Below are 19,798 nucleotides of genomic sequence, written 5' to 3'. Positions count from 1 at the left end.
ATATATATATATATATATATATATTCATTTATATATATATATATATATATATATATATATATATATATACTGTTTAAGTTGTTATTCTTAAGTAAGTATTGCGCATTGATGAAAATTAACCTTTTTTTCTTTATTGTATTCATATTGTATAAATAGTATCTTTTGTTGTAAGCTGGTGTAATGGTAAAATGTTCCACTTGGATATGCCATTATGCCATAATAAATACACATGAATAAATATAAGCAGTCTAAAGGTAACCCAAACATAAGGCGTATGTTTTATAAAAATGTTCCTTGTATAATAATCTGTATTGTTACGTTATTTCTGATTGTTTTAAGTGTAAAATTAGTATTTAAAATAGTTCATTAGAGTCTTGAAAGGGGGAGAGGCACAAGCGCGCCGACGTGCCTCGCAGTGATTAATGGGGGTATCCACATATTCACGCTCAGTCATAGGGCTACTACTAAGTGCGTCATCTCGGCCATCTCTCCTCAATAAAGTCTCTGGTTGCGTCAACGGCTCGCTTTGGACTACAGCTCGAGCAAAATTATTTCCGGTGTTACGGTTTAAGAAGCGACCGTGTTAACTGGCGACTTGAAACCAAACTTGTCCGTTGGTGTCGTCGTAACAGACAACTGTTGAAAATATGAAGCGAACACGAAGCTTCCCTCTTAAATGCCGCATTGTTTAATGTGTATACTATATATTATTATGTATACGAGTGGTTAACACTACATCACGCAATTAAACTAAGCAGCATTCACGAGGACAGCTCGACAGGCAGTCGCCAGTTAACAGGGTCGACTGTTAAACCGGAACACCGGGTCAGGTGGAAGCTGTGGAGGACGGGGACGAAAAGGCGGAGTGATTACTCCGGGTCACATGAAGTGAATTTAACCCGGAGAAGAGGAGGGGGATGGCGGAGCGGGAGGTGTCGGGGGACCCACCTATGCGGTCATCTATGGGGGTTTCAGCCGGGAGACGAAACCCCTTCGCCGAAAACGGTCACGCGGAGAGTCCGGACGAGACTCTGTCGCCGACGTCGGTCATCTACTTCCAGGAGGCGTTGAGCTCCTCAAACTTGAGATTTGGGAAGCCCGGGTCGCCGTCGCCCGCTCCGCCGCGACAGTATGACTTCAGGATCGAGCGAGTCGAGTCAAAGCGCCGCAGTAAGTCCAGATATTCTCTGAACTAGCTAGCTAACTGAATCCTCCACGTTAAGTTTATTCACAGCAATCGCTGCTAGCTTGTTTTGGTGTTAGCGGACTTTTAAACAAACAACTCCATACCTGCTTCTTTTTTTTTAACGACACTGTCAAATAATCACTTTAGCTCACAAAATTCATTCATGGCAATCAAATTAAATAATTAATTTAGTGTTGGTCTGTGAGGAATAATTCTGATGAATCAGAATGATTTACATTAGGTAATGATTAGATTACAGTACTGTTGAAAGGTGCATAACAATTAACACAAACATAGAATATAGCGATATATCTAGGTCAGAATAAAACAACAAACATAGACATAATAAAATAATACAAATTAATAAAATAAATAAAGATATAATAAAAACAACAGACATAGAATAAAACATACATCTAGGTTGGAATACAACAATAAACAGACATAATAAAAACAATAAACATAAAATGAAAACATCAGACATAGAATGAAACAATACAAATAATAAAAACAATAGACATAGGATACAATGATACAAATAATAAAATGAATAGACAGAATAAAAACAAAACAGAATAAAAATAATAAATGTATAATACAACAATGCACATAATACAAAAATAGACAATAAACAATGATGTAATCGAGACCAATTTAAAGATATATATATATATATATATGGAAAACAAACAAATGGGTAACATTACGGTCAAATAAGTATATATAATAAAAATAAATAAGTATTTTAATATTGAAAAGATGTTCGCAGGTGTTTAAGGAAACAAACAACTTCCTACCTGCTTATGTTTTATGACCACCGTGAAATAGTTAGTTTAGCTAACAAAGTTCACAAATAGCAACCAAATGACATAATTGATTTTTTTGTTAATCTGCAATGAACAATAATTTGATATGAACACAATATCAAAATGTGCGACCTGGCTTTGTTGTTTTATAGTCCTCAAATTTGTTTCAGTAATTTTTACACTTGGTTTAATTGCTCTCCATCTCCACTGGTTGCTGCAATATTATGAATATTATTTATTTTCAATCAAAGCTCTCTGTGTCTGTGATCCATTGCATATTTGTTGTCACCTCATATTGCACATGAACAAACCCAAACTTCTTTTATTACAGCAGGTATTCACCTGGACGGATGAGAGAAATTACAATATGACAGAATGGCTTTTTATTGGCGGACATTTTTTATTTTTTAAGCGTACAAACTGTATTCTTAATGCTGATCCCGGCGTAGATGTATTTATTTAAAGACTTTTAAGATGTGTCCGTGCTCTGTGATGGACAAACTATAACGGTGACACTGTTTGTCTATGACCGAAAACATTTAAAGTAAAAATAACACATGACAGTGTGGTTTACGTTTTGTATTCCTGTCATTTCAAGTGTTAACTGTCCAAATAATAAGAAGTGTTATTAATGTATTGGTCTAGCTCTTGAAATACATCTGAAGATTATCAAGAATGAAAATTAATGTTGGCTACAAAAGAAAAACGTCACTTATTTTTTTTGGTGATGGAACAATAATTCTGATGACATAAAATACTTTAAAATAAATAAATCTGCTAATTAGTTTAAGAAACGTATCCGATTTTCTCAAACATTCATTTATAGAAGAAATATATCACGATTGAGCTTAAACATTTAACTTTTCCCGGGTTATTGAGGCGAATCTGCACCATTTTTCCTCAAAGAACGTGGCGTTGAAGCCGTGTGACATGAGCAGGAGTTCTCTGATGGCTTAAAACTAAATGTTGTGACGTTGGTTTGCGTTGTTGTTTTTTTGGCCTCAGATTCGTCGCAGTAGTTTTTCATAAAAACAAGGGGTACGTCATCCCCTAAATTGTTGTATATCCTTCTAGAAACGGTCTCTGTAAGACGAGCATCGCTCTGCTTTCTTTAAGTGTGAATGAGGCTCAAGCTGGACGTCTGTCCTCACCGGCCCGTGATGACATCGTCACAATCACTAAAACAGGCGTCTAGTTCATGCCGGATGAAATCTGTTGATGCTTGAGAGGCAGATGAGTCCTCTGCTGCATCATTAGCTCTGGTTGGCTACTCTGGGGACCCCATCCTCCCTCCCTCCCTCTTTTTTTTTACGCATGCACCATCTGCTCACGTGACTCCTGTGTTGCTGTACTCAGCGCTAGCGGCGGCCATCTTTTGGTCGACACCCACCCCCAGTGCATTCACCGCAGCGCACACGGGCAGTCAAATCGAAGAGAGTGAACCGGCGCTGAGCCCACCGGAGGAGGAGGAGGGCTTTGATTTCCTCTCTTCTTCTTGTTTGCTGCTCTCCTGCATTTTAAACCCCCTGTCTGTGCAAAAAAAAGAGGGATTACAAGAAGAAGAAAAAGAAGAAGAAGAAGAGGAGGAGGAGGAAGGTGTGGAGAGGGCAGGGCAGTGTATTTCACTCGGTGAGGAGAAGAGGAGGAGGAGGAGGAGAAGCCTTTCTAACACCTGCTGTGGGCCTTCCCTCGTCTTTGGGCCTTTTCATCCTCTTTTGTTTTGATTCTCTTCTCTCGACTTGTCGTCTTCTGTGGGGCTCGCGGGACAAAAAGCTACTCGCCCCTTTACTCCCTCTCTCCCCCTCGGCGGCGGCGGTTTGTTTTGTGCATCCCGCTGAGTCATCATGTCTGACCTGACGCCTCAGAGCGAGACCCCCACCCCCACCAGCGACAAGATCACGCAAGCCGCCCGGGAGACCATCTATCTCTGCAACTTCCGCGTGTCCGTCGACGGCGAGTGGCTCTGCCTGCGCGAGCTCAACGACATCTCGCTGACGCCGGACCCGGAGCCCACCCATGAAGGTAGTAACGGGGGAGGGGGGGGGGAAGAGATCAGTGTGTGTGCTCTCCACGTTTGGGGCGTGGTGGTGGCACCAGGGAGGGGGGGCGGGGGGTGGCACGTGGTGGCGTGAAGCCGTCTGAGCCGGCGTCCCGATGGCAGCGGGCGAGACGGCAGGATGACATCAGACATGGCCGCGCGGCAGACAACCAGGAAGTGGCGCTTGTTGTTGTCGTCCCGCAGCAGCTGAACGATGTGGCCTGATGTGTGTTACTGAGACACACTCGGGTCGGTACGCTGTTGGTCTGTCGGTGATGACGAATGTGGTTTACGGGAAACGGAATATCAGCTTCTCCTCTTCCTCATCTCTTGCCACGCCTCTCTGTCTCTCTCTCTCTCTCTCTTTCTCTCTCACTATCTCTCAATCTCTCTCTGTATATCTCTATCTCTCTATCTTGCTCTCTGTATATCTCTATCCATCTCTCTCTCTGTATCTCATATATATATATTTCTGTATATATCTCTCTCTATATCTCTGTATCTCTCTCTCTGTATATCTTTATCATATAGATGTACAGAGAGATAGAGATATATACAGAGAGAGAGAGATATAGACTCTCTTTCTCTATCTCTCTCTCTGTATCTCTCTCATATATATATCTGTATATATCTCTGTATATATCTCTCTCTCTATATCTCTATCTCTCTCTATATATCTCTCTCTCTATATCTCTGTATCTCTCTCTGTATATATCTCTCTATCTCTCTGTACATCTATATCATATAGATGTACAGAGAGATATATAGACTATCTCTTTCTGTATATCTCTCTATCACTCTGTACATCTATCTCTCTCTCTCAACCCTTCAGCTCCTCTGTGGTGATATTATTGATGTAATATTGTTACACAGCAGCTTTAACAAACGATGACGGGTGTTTTTTCATCTCTGTTTATTATCTACAATGCTCACTTGCATCTAATAATCTGGTCATGTAGTTCCAGCTGCTGTCTTTTATATTTATATATTTGCAATATTCTAACATGTTCACTTCCACCAATGAAGTGAACCTGTTTGTCTTTCCATGCTTCTTCGTGAGTAAACACCAGTCTGTTAGAGTTAAAAGTACAAATATTAGCTTTAAAATACACTATAAATACCAAAAGTGAAAGGAGTGCGTTATGTATACCAGCCCTTTTTTCAGATGATTGTTTATTATATTTTTGGTTTATAATTATTGATGTGTTGTGTTCATCCCTTTAACGCTGCAGCTGGTTTTTAATGACTTTATATATGGCTGTGTAGCAGTCTATATACATCTATAATTATATATCATAACTTATTAGTTGATTGTATATGTTGCATTAATCATCCGAGTCTTCAGACTGAGGGTGTCAAATAAATATCGTGAAAAGTTTTTAAAAGAAATAGTTTTTGTGTTTTCTCTACAAAGGAAAGAGAACTTGTTCCCAGAATTTAATAACATGGTTTGTACTTAACATAACTTGTATTGAGCAAAGATGAGACGCCATTCTAGCAATAATAATGAGTGTCTGTGTGTGTGTTGCCTTCATGTTGTGTTGGAAAATCAAGACTTTCATGCTCTAAAAATGCCCCAATTCACGTGGACATGATGAAGTCCGACTAAGACGGTATAAATAAAGTAAACGAAGCTAAAAGCTCTTCAGTGTTTGTGTCTGCAGAAACAAAAGAACAACAAACATCAAGTGATCGACTTTATTTAGTTTTTACTCGTTGAACAAAAGACTCAAAGTTATTCATTTGTCAAGTCCGTAAGTTGACCTCCTTCTTTTTTGTGTTCTTATTCTTTCTTGTTCTTTCTTTCCTTCTTCTTGTTCTTCATTTCCTTGTTCTTCCTTTCCTTCTTGTTCCTTATTTTATTTTCTTCCTTCTTGTTCTTCCCTTCCTTGTCTTGTTCTTCCTTTCCTTCTTGTTCCTTATTTTATTCTCTTCCTTCTTGTTCTTCCGTTCCTTGTCTTCCTTGTTCTTCCTTTCCTTCTTGTTCTTCCTTCTTCTCTTCCTTCTTTTTCTTAATTTTCTTCTTCTTCCTTTCCTTCTTCTCTTCCTCCTTGTTCTTCATTCCTTGTTTTCCTTTCCTTGTTGTTCTTTCTTCTTCTTCACTCATTGTTCCTGTTGTTGTTTTATATTGTACATACAAGTTGCTATTCTGTTGTCTCCAATGTCTTTCTTATATTTATCTTTTTGTTTGTAAATTCCATGTAGGTACAACGAGAGTGTACACACACACACACACACACACATGGCAATAAAGCTTCTCCTCCTCCAGATCCCAAGGACCCCATTGCGATCGAGAGGCTGAACCTGATGAACATGGCCAAGCTGAGCATCAAGGGCCTGATCGAGTCGGCGCTGAACCTCGGCCGCACGCTGGACTCGGACTACGCGCCGCTGCAACAGTTCTTCGTGGTCATGGAGCACTGCCTGAAGCACGGCCTGAAGAGTACGTCGTCGGGAAAAGTTCCCCATCTTACTGCCCTTTTAAACATTTTTTTTAACACGTTTTTTATCCAATTTTATTTATTTTATTTATTTTATTTATTTTATTAAATATATTCAGACCCGGACGTTTTTTTAATGTCCCTGAACTGTGAAAATGATCTGCGTGGTTGTGAGGCACATTTACCCGATGACCCCTGGGTGGTTTCCAGAGTTAGTGTGATTACTCTTGTGACACAAATCGCCCCACCCCTGTAATAATACTAATAAAAGCACCTTGTCTCTCAACCATCAGCCAAGAAGATGTTCTTGGGGCAGAACAAGTCCTTCTGGGGGGCGCTGGAGCTGGTGGAGAAGTTAACGCCCGAAGCCGGAGAAATCACCGCCAGCGTGAAAGACTTGCCCGGCCTCAAGTGAGAAGATTCCTCACGATTTTAGTTTTATACGTGTGTAACAAACTGTTTTTATGTATTTTATTTAGTTTAATTTAAGTATTTAATGTAGTTGTAGATTAGTGTATTTCTGTTTGTAGAGCAGGGTGTCAATAAAATCAGTTTTTTTCTGAATATGCTTCTCATTGGTTGGTTGGGGAAATGCAGACTCCCGATTGGGTTAAAGACAATAAGTCCCGCCCTCCTACGAGGAAGAAGAATTTATGTTTTTGACTTTCTTTTGTAAATTAGTTTAGTTATAAGTAAGAACGAGAAAAGAATTGTTAGTGCTCGCTCTAACAGATCTCCCGACTTCAACATCAATTCTTCTTCCTCGTAGGAGGGCGGGAATTATTGTCCTTAACCCAATAGGGAGTCTGCATTTCCCTAACCAACCAATGAGAAGCATATTTAGGAAAAATTGATTTGATTGACACTCTGCTCAACAACCAGAATACACTAAATACTTAAATTAAACCAAATTAAATACTTAAATCAAGTTTGGTTACATCGCAACAAGAAGACTAAATAAAATTAATTAAATTGATTTATTAATTAATACAAATGTTTATATCTAAATACAAATATTAGGGCTTCAAATTAACTACCTGGGTTACATGACGCTTTTCAAATTGAGTTAAAGATTGTGTTTTCTTGGTTCCAGAACTCCTCTGGGCCGAGGACGTGCCTGGCTGCGGCTGGCGCTGATGCAGAAGAAACTGTCCGACTACATGAAGACCATCATCAACAGGAAGGACCTGCTCAGGTGGGTTTGGCTCCGTACAAATGACATCTTCAATGCGTAATATTGTTTAACGGCCATGTGTAGTCCTCGTAAAACATATTCCATATTTGTTTCGACAAAGTTTGACAGTTTCTTTGCTTGTGGTCCGAATTGAAGAAGCAGAGTTTGACTTGTAGCCCTGATTTTGACTCGAGCTCCAAATGCACTGGAGCCTCCATTTCCCATAATGCAACAGAATGGCATCTTTCATTAGCTCCTATTAGACCGTAGTCAAGTGTTTCCTGTGACGGTTATTTATTTAAGTTATTTCTGCATTTACATGTGAAACGTGAATGTTGTTGTCGGCCAGCACTATAAATGTATCTAATATATATATATATAAAGTAAAGGTTAAATTCTCCTTTCTCGCCTCCGCAGTGAATTCTACGAGGCGAACGCGCTGATGATGGAGGAGGAGGGCGCCGTCATCGCCGGGCTGCTCGTTGGCCTGAACGTCATCGACGCCAACCTGTGTATGAAGGGAGAGGACCTGGACTCTCAGGTTGATCCCACATTTACCCTTTAGGGACACCGAGAGCTGCAGAAAGAAATATATCGTACTTCTGGGTTTTAACGCCAACTTTTATCACATTTTCTAAATTTTATGGGTTTTGTTTTCTTCTTTTTCTGAGATGCTGCAAATCCAAACATGCTCTCGCGTTGAATCGAACATTTATTCCTACTGGGTCACAAGTATGAGGCGTGTGTTCACGATGTGCACGGCCAACGCCACCTAAACGCCATATAAGGGTGGGTTGTTGGGCCGTGTGCAAATATCCTAGCACATGCCCAGGTGGAGAAACTATCAGAAGAAGAAGAGTCGGTTTTGATTATTCAGAACTGATCAACCAAATCATTATAATTACTTTAAAACTTATAATAACCTACATTTTATTTATTTATTTGATTTGATCAGGTTTTTTCAAATGTTTCTCAAAGTTTCTTTGTGATGAACAATTTAAAACATTTTTTTTATATTTTGGTGAAAGTGTTCTCAACCTCCCCATTAAATCATCGCTCACATAAAAGTAGATTTAAAAAAAGAAACTATTCGTGATGGATGGATGGATGGGTGGGTGGATGGCAGGCAGGCAGTGTCTTCATCGATTATCTATTTCTTCCTCTGCAGGTCGGCGTGATCGATTTCTCAATGTACCTCAAAGATGGTGGACACAGCAGTAAGAGTGCAGAGGGGTGAGTGCCGCTTTCTTTATGTTATCTTTGTTTGTTTGAAGAATGTAGTTGTTGGACTTTTTCTTTTTTTACACAAGAAAACAAACGTATGAGCTGAGAAACAAAAACAGATCAACAAAATCCTAATATTGAGAAAGTTTCTACTTATTTTGAGATACTAAATCATAATATTGAGTTTTTTAGTTTGAGATACTAAATCATAATATTGAGTTTATTGTTATTTTGAGCTACTAAATCATAATTAGAGTTCCTCCTTATTTTGATATACTAAATCATAATATTGAAAAAGTTTCTCATTATTTTGAAATACTAAATCATAATATTGAGAAAGTTTTTCATTATTTTTAGATCTTAAATTATAATATTCCAGTTTCTCGTTTCTCAATATAAAGACTTTTTTCCCCCTCCCATTGTCTGTGTTCATAGGAAATCAGCGATAAGCAAATCAATAACTATTAAATATAAATATATTTAAACCAATATAGCTGAAGCGCTGTGACATCTGTCCTCCGTCCACCTTGTTGTTTCATCTTCTTCCTCGTGCTCCTCTTCCTTAGCGACGGTCAGATCACAGCGATACTCGACCAAAAGAACTACGTGGAGGAACTGAACCGGCATCTGAGGTTCGTCGGCAGGACTCTCTCTTTCTCTCTCTCCCCCTCCCTCTCTCCCCCTCCGCCCACCCGTGTTCATCAGCTGCTTGTTGACTCGTCTCTCTGTGTTTCCAGCGCGTCGGTAAATAACCTCCAGGCCAAGGTGGATGCTCTGGAGAAGTCCAACACGAAGCTCACGGAGGAGGTGAGAGTCGACTTCTTATTTATTTTTATTTATCTATTTATATTTTTCCAGAGGAGGTGTTCTGACTCTCGTCTCTTCGCAGCTCGCTGTGGCGAACAACCGGATCATCACTTTACAAGAAGACGTGGAGCGAGTGAAGGAGGAGAGCTCGTATCAGCTGGAGTCCAGGAAGGTGAGTATCACCTTCACTGGCCCCCCCCCACCCCAAATCTCTCATCTTATTGCGTCATCAAAGTCATGGGTTACATGAAAGATTACAAGCACATTGATATTGTAACCACAAGAAAATGTGCTACTTAAGTTTTAATTTTACACGCAAGGATTTTTTTTTCTATAAATAATTCCCTAAATATCCCATATGGTTCATTGCATTCGGCATCTAATTTTTTTCTTATTTAGATTTATTTAATACAAGACTTATATTCATGTTGAGATATTAGTTTTTAATGCATTTTCTAGGTTAAATACTTAACAATGTATACGGTTGCAATGTAATTAAATATTGTGTTGTCGTTGTAATGTGTATTACTTTGCAATAAAAAAAATCTAATTAAATTTTAAGATTAAACTATATTTTAAATTAAAAATATATTCTCAATATATTTTAAAATTAAAATATATTTCAAATTAAAATAATTATTCTAAATATATTTTAAAATGTAAATATCTTTCAAATAAAAAAATATTTTAAATTTACAATTAAATATATATTTAAATTAGTGCTGTGAAAAATAACGCGTTAACTCAGTTAATTCAATTACAGGTTTAACTAGTTTTTTTTTTTACGCATTTAACGCATGCGCAGAATGAGCTTCCAATCCGTCTGTTGTTGGTCGTCGGGACGAAAAAAAAGTCACTTGCAAAATGAGCTTCCAATACACCACTTCAATCTGAACTCTGTCCGCTCTCATGCAGACGGTCTGTTCATCGGTAATGATCCTTCCGCAGGTTCACCTACGGAAACCTTGTTACGACTTTTACTTCCTGTAGATCAGGGTCTCAACACGTCGATCGCGACCTGCCAGTCGATCGCGCGTAGTGTTGGTAGATCGCATGACATTAAAGAGATTGGCCCGCCCCGACATGTTCTCTATAGCACGTCTTTGTTCTTTTATTAAACTAAACGTCTGTTGTTGATCGTATCTCCACAGCAGCATGTCATTTCTGTCTCTACGCGTTGCGTTAACACTTATCGATCTCCGTCTGGCGCGCCACAGAGCTCCGTCGCGCGCATCGGGACCGAGCAAAAAAAAAGTCACTTGTCAATCTGTCCACCTTTAGATTGTATCATGGTGGAGTTAATGGTTGACAAACAAGAGAAACATGCTCTGTTTAACCCTCCTGTTACCTTTACATTTACTAACATATTTTACCCTCGGGGTCAATTTGACCCCAGCAATTAAAACCGCCAGAAAATTATTAGAATTAATATTGCTTCCCAAGTTTAAGTGTGAGGTACTATATGTTTGTTTGTTGACTACCTAAATAGCCCTTTAAATAAATAAAAAAGTTGATATTTCTGATATGTTTGACACAGTGAAAAACAGCCTGGGGTCAAATTGACCCCAAAGAACACCGACATTAAACATTGAATGGGGTCAAATTGACCCGAAAGGTAACAGGAGGGTTAAACATTCTGTTTAGGATGAAGATGTATTAATGTTCCATATGGAAGAAAACTGCTAAATAACTGCTGAGTTGCAGCACCATTGTATAGAAGAATGTATAAATGTATATATCCGTCTTTTGTCATAAATCTCTATGTTCTCACAAAATATACCGAGAATATCGGTAATATGTGATTAATCATGATTAATCCACAAAAACCTGTGATTAATCCGATTAAACATTTTAATCGTTTCACAGCCCTAATTTAAATCTTACATACATATTTACATTTTTAAATTAAATATATAAAAATCTTAATTTCAAAATATAATTGTTTCAAATTCTAATGACATTTTTTTCTTCTTCAAATTTCAAATAATTTGTATTTCTTTAGGCATCCAGGAGTGACTCGGCACCAGACGGACAAGTGCTGGGCGAAACACGCAAGCAGCTCAAAGAGGAAACATTGCTTCGATTGGTAAGGGCTCTTTAAAATGCTCCCCTATATTTATTTTACCTTCTTTTGTTATATGTTCCTGTCTTCACAATTCATCAGTGGCGGGCCGTCAGGGCCAGCAAGGCCTTCTCTGCTGGCCTAAACATCATCAGAATATATATTTTTTTCTCAATATATTTTCCCACAAATATGTATTCAATTATTTCCCAGAGTAAGAGTTATTCTCTTAATTTCATAGCGTTCCTCTTGGTTGCACTGCTGCCAGCCCCAGGTTGAGATTTGGAGGGCTGGTCTTTATCTTAGATCTTTTAGCCAATCATATTCAGCCATCGTGTGTTGCCAGGGGGCTAACATCTGCCCTTCGGCCTGCAGAATCAACATTGCGGGCGCTGGTAGCTTAAAGTGAATGGGAATGAACATTTTGTGTCAACCAATCAGCTTTAGAGTTGGCTCCTGTAGGCCTGCTAGCTGGCCCCGGAACCGGCACAGGAGCAGCTAGCAGGCGTAGTGCTGCACGTCTTTTGATTGGATTACCAATATTGAGAGGCGGGGCCTATGGGCAGGTATATGCAGAACCTCAGAACTAGGAAACTGAATTTGATAAACGAAATAATTTGCGTACTACTAAGCTGTTTGTTCAACCCACAATGGCGGAAGGAGGATAAGATATCGATTTGGTCGAGGATATAATTATAACGCCATTCTCAACGAACTTTAAGACCGACGCCGACGCTACAAAGCCCGTCACAGGCGGGAAAGAGGTTCGTTCGCCACTTTAAAGTTCCAACTACGAGCGCTACCAACGGCTCACAGGCTCCGAGAAGCTCTGCACACCGGACTGCTGGGGATGCCTATTATTTGCAAGTGATCGATTTGGTGTTTGGAGCCACACTGGCTTTGAAACTTGAGTTGTCTAACCGAGGCAGCAACGAGACACCAAAGTACGGCTCGGCACTTACAAGCATCGGTGCTTTGAAAACTTTTGGGGACACGGAGCGGATCTACAGATCAACGAACAAGCGCGCAGGGCAACGGAGCTGCACAATGAACAGGTGAAGAACAAGAGGGACATATTGAAAAGACTCATTAATTGTGTCATGTGTTTGGGTAAACAGGAACTTTCATCTTCATCATCACGGTGAAACTGCTCTGGTGACAATGCGCTGTTTAGTGAACACACTGTAAAAAAAAGTTGGACTTAAAGCTCAAAGTTTGTGGACCAGAAATAGATAGAAGAAGAATATTAATATAACTCTGTTGCACTCGACTATGTTCTTGCCTATTAGTTGAACTGGACTGTATTGTACTCTTCCCCTGCAATTCTCTGAAGAGAAATGTCAATTTCAAGGTGACGCAACGCCTGGTTATCCTGCGTCTCTATCTACCTGTATCGTGTCTAGAGCCATGGCATCATAATGATGTAATGAGAGGTGGATTAATTCGGGTGGGACTGTGTAGGACCTCACTGAAGGCCCAGGCCCACGGCACGCCACTGCAATTCATATATGAACAACAACAACAATAAAAAAGGTAGAATTCCTAGTATAAAAAAAGGAAGTGTGTGACGTGGAAGGATGTGTGTGTGTGTGTGCGTGCGTGTGCAGGATGTGGAGAAGGAGCTGGAGGTGCAGATCGGCATGAAGCAGGAGATGGAGCTGTCCATGAAGATGCTAGAGAAGGACGTCTGTGAGAAGCAGGACGCTCTGGTGGAGCTCCGAGAGCAGCTGGAGGACCTCCGGGTCATCAACCAGCAGCTCAGCCACAAGTCACAGGTGAGGCCTCGGGCCGCTGGGAGTCGAAGTGACCTTCTTCTCCTTAGTCCTTATTTTAACGGGCTTCTTCTACCTTTTTTTATCAAAGAAACAGATTTCTTTCTACAACATAGATGTACACGACCGGTCAAAAGTTTGAGAACACTTCAATTCCTCTAAAGAAAAGACCTCCACTTTTCACTTCAGAGGGGAATCAACACAAGTGGAGACACCTGTCGGCGAATTAATTAATTTCCAGGAAAGCTGCAAGTCGTTAACCCTCAATTCCTGGTTCCCTGAAAAACTTTGTATAATACTGAAATGTACATTATTTTTATTAACTTAAACTTTTTTGTTTAACTTCTGGCAGTTTGTTGCTGACCTTTGTACCATTTCAAGTGTTCTAAAACTTTTGACCGGGAGTGTATATTTATATATATATTATAAGTAATATTTTAGATATCCTCTTTTTTATACATTACATTACATGTCATTTAGCAGACGCTTTTATCCAAAGCGACTTTCATAAAAAATAAATATAGATATATATTTTTTAAACGCGTTATATATATATATTTATAGTATATAAATATTATATATTTATAATATGTTATATAAATAATATATTATATCTAAATATAGATATAATATTTTATATAAATAATAGATATATTTATTTATTCGCATTCAGACATTTAACTACAACAAACACTGCTGCAGACAAATTATTGAAAACAACAAAATTTGAGGCTCCTTCTCCTCCTCCTCAGAGTGTCGACACCGGCTCCAAACACAAGACGGAAGCCATCGCTCGCCTGGAGGAGAAGATCAACCAGATGAGCGGCACGGTGAAGCAGATGGAGACCAGGTGAGGCCGGTTCTCCACCAGCACGCCTTTTAATAATTATTTCAACATCTTAAAAAAATATATATATATATTTTTGTCCTGTTTTTGTCATTCTTCTCCCTCCTCAACTCTTCATTGTCATCGTTATTATTATTTATTATCTGTGGCTCAGTGAGAAGCACGTGGTGAAGCAGGCCAGGAACCTGAACTCGGCGGCGGGGAGGCTGCTGCAGCTGCAGCAGTAGCTCCGCCCCCTTCGCTCCCCCCTGCGCCTTCATGCATCTCAATTACAAAACATACAAACCCTGTCTTAACATAGAAATAACCAAACTAGGATGTTCTATTTTCCTTTGTTGTTGAAAATTAAAATTATGTTTAAAGAAAATATAAATCTTTCCCCCACAACCTCCAGCATCAGCTTCGAGTATCAGACTGAAGCGATTCCTTTCAGCGGCCCCCCTAATGCTTTTTATTTGGTGGGCGTTTAAAAAATAATAATAAATGAATACCGCATTAATGCTTTTTTATTTAGTAATTGTTCTTTTCTGGATGTGTGGGAGGTGGGGGACTCGCTGTCATGTTATTCCAAAGAATGAGACCCTGAGTAGTTTCAACCAACCGGTGTCATCCAGTCCAGGGAGAAGAAACAATGGGGCAAAATTAATTCGTTAATTTGGAATTGTACGTGAACATAACATTGGTGTAAACTGTAGTAATCAATAGGCTAATAAAACAATAAACAAAAACAATAGCCGGCTTCGTCTTGTTCTGGAGAAAGTTTTCATTTCTCTTCGTTTTCTTTTGTGTTTTTTAAGTTTCAGTTTCCACCATGTTTTCATTTTACCATAAGTTTATGTAACCCCTCCCCACCCCCCACCCCCCTGACCAGATGCAAACAGGCTGAGAGGGAGAGGGGTCTGGCTTTGGAGGCCAACCGGCTCTTCAAGGAGGAGTTTGGGGACAAAATCGAGAGTCTGCAGGTGGAGGTGGAGCAGCTGAGGAAGCACAGGTAACGCCTCTGATTGGTGGACGTTTAATTATGGTGGTTAGAAATCCTTTGATTCTTTTCATTTAATTTAATTTAATATATATATATATATTATTTTTTAATTGATACATATTATTTTTTAATTGATACATTTTATTTTTTAAATATATAATTGTTTTTAAATAAATATGTATATATATTAAAAAGGGAAAAAATCAATAAATATATATTTAAATATATATTACAAAATATATATTAATATATTTATTTCTTATATACATACACACATATATTAATTATTTATATATATATAATTAATATATTTATACACACACTGTATAAACGTGTGTCCCGTTTCAGGTCCAGTCTGGAGCTTGAATTGAGAAAAGAGCGAGAGAGAAGAGGTGAGCATCACCACGACGACGTGCCCGGACAGTGCGGCGCTCCTTCGAGGGAGACGAGACCCCCCGAAAACATCCCCAAAGTAAGTCGTGGTCGGCAGCATGCAACGCTGGAAGATTGTGTGATCTGCCTGATGGATCGTGGAGGTCTCCATCGTGGAATATGCCTACTATGAACTATTCATACACTCTGTCACATTCATTGAATGTATTTAAACTCTAAATCTGTCCTTCTGTACATATTACATCTATTGCATCTGTCCATCCTGGAGAGGGATCCTCCTCTGTTGCTCTCCTCCAGGTTTCTTCCCTTTTTCCCCCTGAAGGGTTATTTGGGAGTTTTTCCTGGTCCGATGCGAGGTTTTGGGGCAGGGATGTCTTTGTGTACAGATTGTAAAGCACTCTAAGACAAATTTGTGAAATTGGGCTATACAAAGTGTAAGTGTAAGTGTGTGTGTGTGTGTGTGTGTATTTTTATATTTATTTATTTTTTCCCTTTTTAATATATATACATATTTATTTAAAGCGTGTCCCAGAATCCCTGTCGGTCAGAAGGGAGAGCGACCAGTTCCACTCAGGAGCCGAGGACAAAACCAGTCTGAGCTCCAGCCTGTACGTAGTTTACACAACAACAACACATCTACGAGGAAATATAGTTTATTTATTAATTCCTCCCCCTCTCCACCTTCTAAGGTCCTCCAGGTCGCAGCACGAGGACGAACAGGTGAGGTGTGAGGCCACAAAGGGAAATGTTTAATTATTTTAATATATATATATTTCTGTATACACGACCGATTTACTTGGACTTCAAACTGGTTGTTCTCGTTAACGCGGTCGGGTTTGATCTGCAACAGTCGGCCAGTATTGTAGAAATGGTATTTACTTTTATTGAATACAAGGGTTTTATTAATAGATATTTTAATATATATTTAAATAAGTGTATATAGTTTTTTTTTTTATTTAGATTTTTAAATATATAGATTTGAATAAATAAAAATATATTTCTTTATAATTAAAAATAGATTTTTAAGTATATATATATATATTTAAATAAGTATATAGTTTTAAAATATATATTATATATAGAGAGATTAAACAAATTATAGATTGATATTTTAATAAATATATAGATTTAAAATGTATAAATATATGTATGTATGCATATACATATATGTATGCATATTTGTATGTATGCATATATGTATGTATGTATATATATATGTATGTTTGATGACTCAAACCATCTTTGCTGTCACATGACATGTAGCTTCGCCTCCTTTTGATGGATTCAATCAATTTTTATGAGCCGCACTCGCAGCTCTAACGACGTCACTTTGGTCCAATCTGCAATCTCTGATGGATCGATTTTATATATATATAATTTATTTGATGACATTCTCAAAATCCCATAATGGCGACGATGAGCATCATCTTGTTGTTTACTCCCTGCAGGACGAGTCCTTCGTGGAGATCAGTGAGCCTTCTGTCTGTACGATGTGTGAACAGGACGACTCCCTGGTGAAGACGAAGGTACAGAGGAGGAAGAAGTTATGAGTTATGACATCAGATGATGTTTCACAGTCTCCACCTTAAAGGATGTCTTTGGTTTTTCTTCGTGTCGCGGTGACTAATTGAGGCGGCGCTCAGGGAAGCTCTTCAAGTGTTTGTTTGTTTGTGTTCTGTGACGTCATGAGGAGAGGAACCCCACAGGAAATAAAACCCTCTTCTCTACCTTCCACTTGATGGTCCGAGTCAGATTCTCATTAACAAACGGACCCGGATTATATATCCCTTTGATTCCTTTAATTTAATTACATTTTTATCTCTCTCTATTTTTTTCTATAAATAGATTAATATTTTTATTTTTTATATATATATAGATTTTTTTTAGTTTTCTCTGTATATATTATGTTTTTCTATAAATATATTTAAAACATTTTTTTATATAAATATATATTTATATTTACCTTTCACTTGAGGGTCCGAGTCAGACGCTCGTTAACAAACAGACCGGCGTTATATATCCTTTGATTCCTTTAATTTAATTTAATTGTTTTCTCTTTTAAATATTATTTTCTATAAATATATATATTTATAGACAAAACAATGGAAAATCTTCTAAAAACATTCATGGTAAAGTGAAAACCAGTTTAACAGATTTGATGACTCCTTTTGATGGACTGAATCCATTTTTATGAGCCGCACTCGCGGCTCTAACGACGTCACTTTGGTCCAATCTGCAATCTCTGATGGATCGATTTAATTCTTCATCTTTGTCCTTTAAAAAAACAAGGATTGGTTATAAATCGCAGCCTCGGCCTCGGTTCCTCAGAATCTTAAATATAGACTTTAATTTCCCAGAAACCTTTGCAGCACTTCTGTAAAATGTTGATGAGACGAAGAAGCACAATAACAGGAAGTCAGATTTAAAGAAACAACACGGTTCCTTTTTTTATTTTTGATCTCCAGTTCCTTCCCTCACTGTGTGTGTGTGTTATTCTCTCGTCTCTAGAAACAGTGTAAGAACTGCGGCGGCGTCTTCTGCGACCGCTGCGTGTCCAACGAGCTGCCGCTGCCGTCCTCCATCCTCCCGGAGATGGTGTGCAGCGCCTGCTTCGCCCTGCTGCTGCAGCAGTATGCGGCCACGCCCACATGAGACAGTGGCCACGCCCACACGAATATGCACTTTTAGACTTTGTCCCCTGAGCTCCGGACCGGCTCGTCGTCGATGCTCCTGGTTCTGAACATTTTGCCACTGGGAGCGTCAGGATTACTTTAGTTTCAAACGCGGGGACTATATTAATTCTTTATTTTCTGGCTGAGAATATTTATTTTGCTGCTTTTAGTGAAAACCTGCATTTAAAAAAGGAAAACTTCAATCATCTCATGCGTAAAAAAAACTTTCCACCTTGTCCACTAAGTGGATTATTAATTAAAAAGGTCAACTGACTATACATTTTTTGAAATCATTCAGTTTAAAATAAAAAGGAAAAACTGGCCAAGCTTATACATATTACTTATTATAACACTGCTATTAATCACGAATACATCAGTATATGAAGCATTATTTCACTTGGGTGAAGCATGAGTTTAAAACAATTTTCCGGCTGATGCTGAAAAATAAATATAAAAATCACGTTTGACCAAATATTATATTGAAATATGATATTAAAATGTGTTTGCATTTTGTGAAAAGTCAAAAAAGGTTTCATACGCTAGTTAAAATTAAAGTAAACGATCATAAATATGCACGTCGGCGTCATGAATGTTATAACTGGAATGCAGAAAACACTTTTATTTGTATTTTTTGGGGGGGGGGGGGGGGGTTAAGAAAAAAATAAAAGTAAGCTCACAAATAATACAAATTTAAAAAGAACTTAAAAGTTTTGTGAAGATATTTCATGTCGTGCTCAAACTAGCGTCAGACGTACCGAGAGCGATGTCTCCCCAAAAAATTTATCAGACTGTTCCTTTAAGTTTACAATGCCAAGGATTCTGGGTAAAATACATGGCGCCTGCAGCGCTGAACATTCAGACATTTAGATTCTAGTCTACTCTAAATAATCCTGTAAGGCGTCGTCTGATTATATTCCAGCTCTTTTATTGCACGTCTCTGCGTCACGTGGACTTCATGACTGTTTGTACATTTATGAAGGAAATTAACGCGAGATGCAAATGCTTCTTAGATCAATAAACTTTTATTCAATGTTACTTGTGTGCGACTCTGGTTTATTTTAACTTTCACCTTGTGCACTAAAAATGTGATGACGTGGAAGTGCTTTATGAAAACACACCGCTGACTTTAAAATGCTTTTCTGTTGCATAATAATAAATATCAGGATATTAAAATAAAAAGGTCCAACATAAGTAAATAATATGCACATTTAAATGCAGGTTGTCATTTTCTAAAACTGCATTTTTAAATTTAGTTCACAGGACAAACTTTTCTAGAATGACTAAATAATAAATGCTTAAACCACCTTTACTTTCAATATAAGACGATATTATCCGATTTTTCTCTGGGTGTCGAGACATAAGAAAACTGCATTTTGTGCCATTAACATTTAAAT

The 19,798-nt window shown here is 38.4% G+C and overlaps 1 protein-coding gene across 6 annotated transcripts; it reads left to right on the top strand.

The window, feature by feature from the left end:
* Window positions 1–850: 850 nt before the first annotated feature.
* Window positions 851–19,439, top strand: rufy3 (RUN and FYVE domain containing 3). Of its 6 annotated transcripts, none has more exons than XM_056418249.1 (18): window positions 854–1,170; window positions 6,300–6,473; window positions 6,765–6,882; window positions 7,565–7,666; window positions 8,063–8,186; window positions 8,814–8,878; window positions 9,436–9,501; window positions 9,607–9,676; window positions 9,759–9,848; window positions 11,679–11,762; window positions 13,346–13,513; window positions 14,263–14,360; window positions 15,229–15,348; window positions 15,688–15,811; window positions 16,255–16,340; window positions 16,431–16,452; window positions 17,181–17,258; window positions 18,241–19,439. In XM_056418249.1, exons 1-18 carry the CDS (start codon window positions 918–920, stop codon window positions 18,382–18,384), a joined length of 1,986 nt encoding a protein of 661 aa, XP_056274224.1. In that variant the 5' UTR covers window positions 854–917; the 3' UTR covers window positions 18,385–19,439. The 6 variants fall into 6 exon arrangements, with proteins under 6 accessions (XP_056274226.1, XP_056274221.1, XP_056274224.1 ...); XM_056418248.1 differs by having other exon boundaries at window positions 16,422–16,452; XM_056418247.1 differs by adding an exon at window positions 2,324–4,014 and having other exon boundaries at window positions 1,110–1,170; window positions 16,255–16,452.
* The last annotated feature ends 359 nt before the right edge of the window (window positions 19,440–19,798 follow it).

The sequence above is a fragment of the Pseudoliparis swirei genome, chromosome 7, assembly GCF_029220125.1.
Source record: "Pseudoliparis swirei isolate HS2019 ecotype Mariana Trench chromosome 7, NWPU_hadal_v1, whole genome shotgun sequence".
NCBI classification, from domain to species: domain Eukaryota; kingdom Metazoa; phylum Chordata; class Actinopteri; order Perciformes; family Liparidae; genus Pseudoliparis; species Pseudoliparis swirei.
Note: the sequence above shows the minus strand (reverse complement) of the source record. Positions and strands in the feature narration are given on the sequence as shown.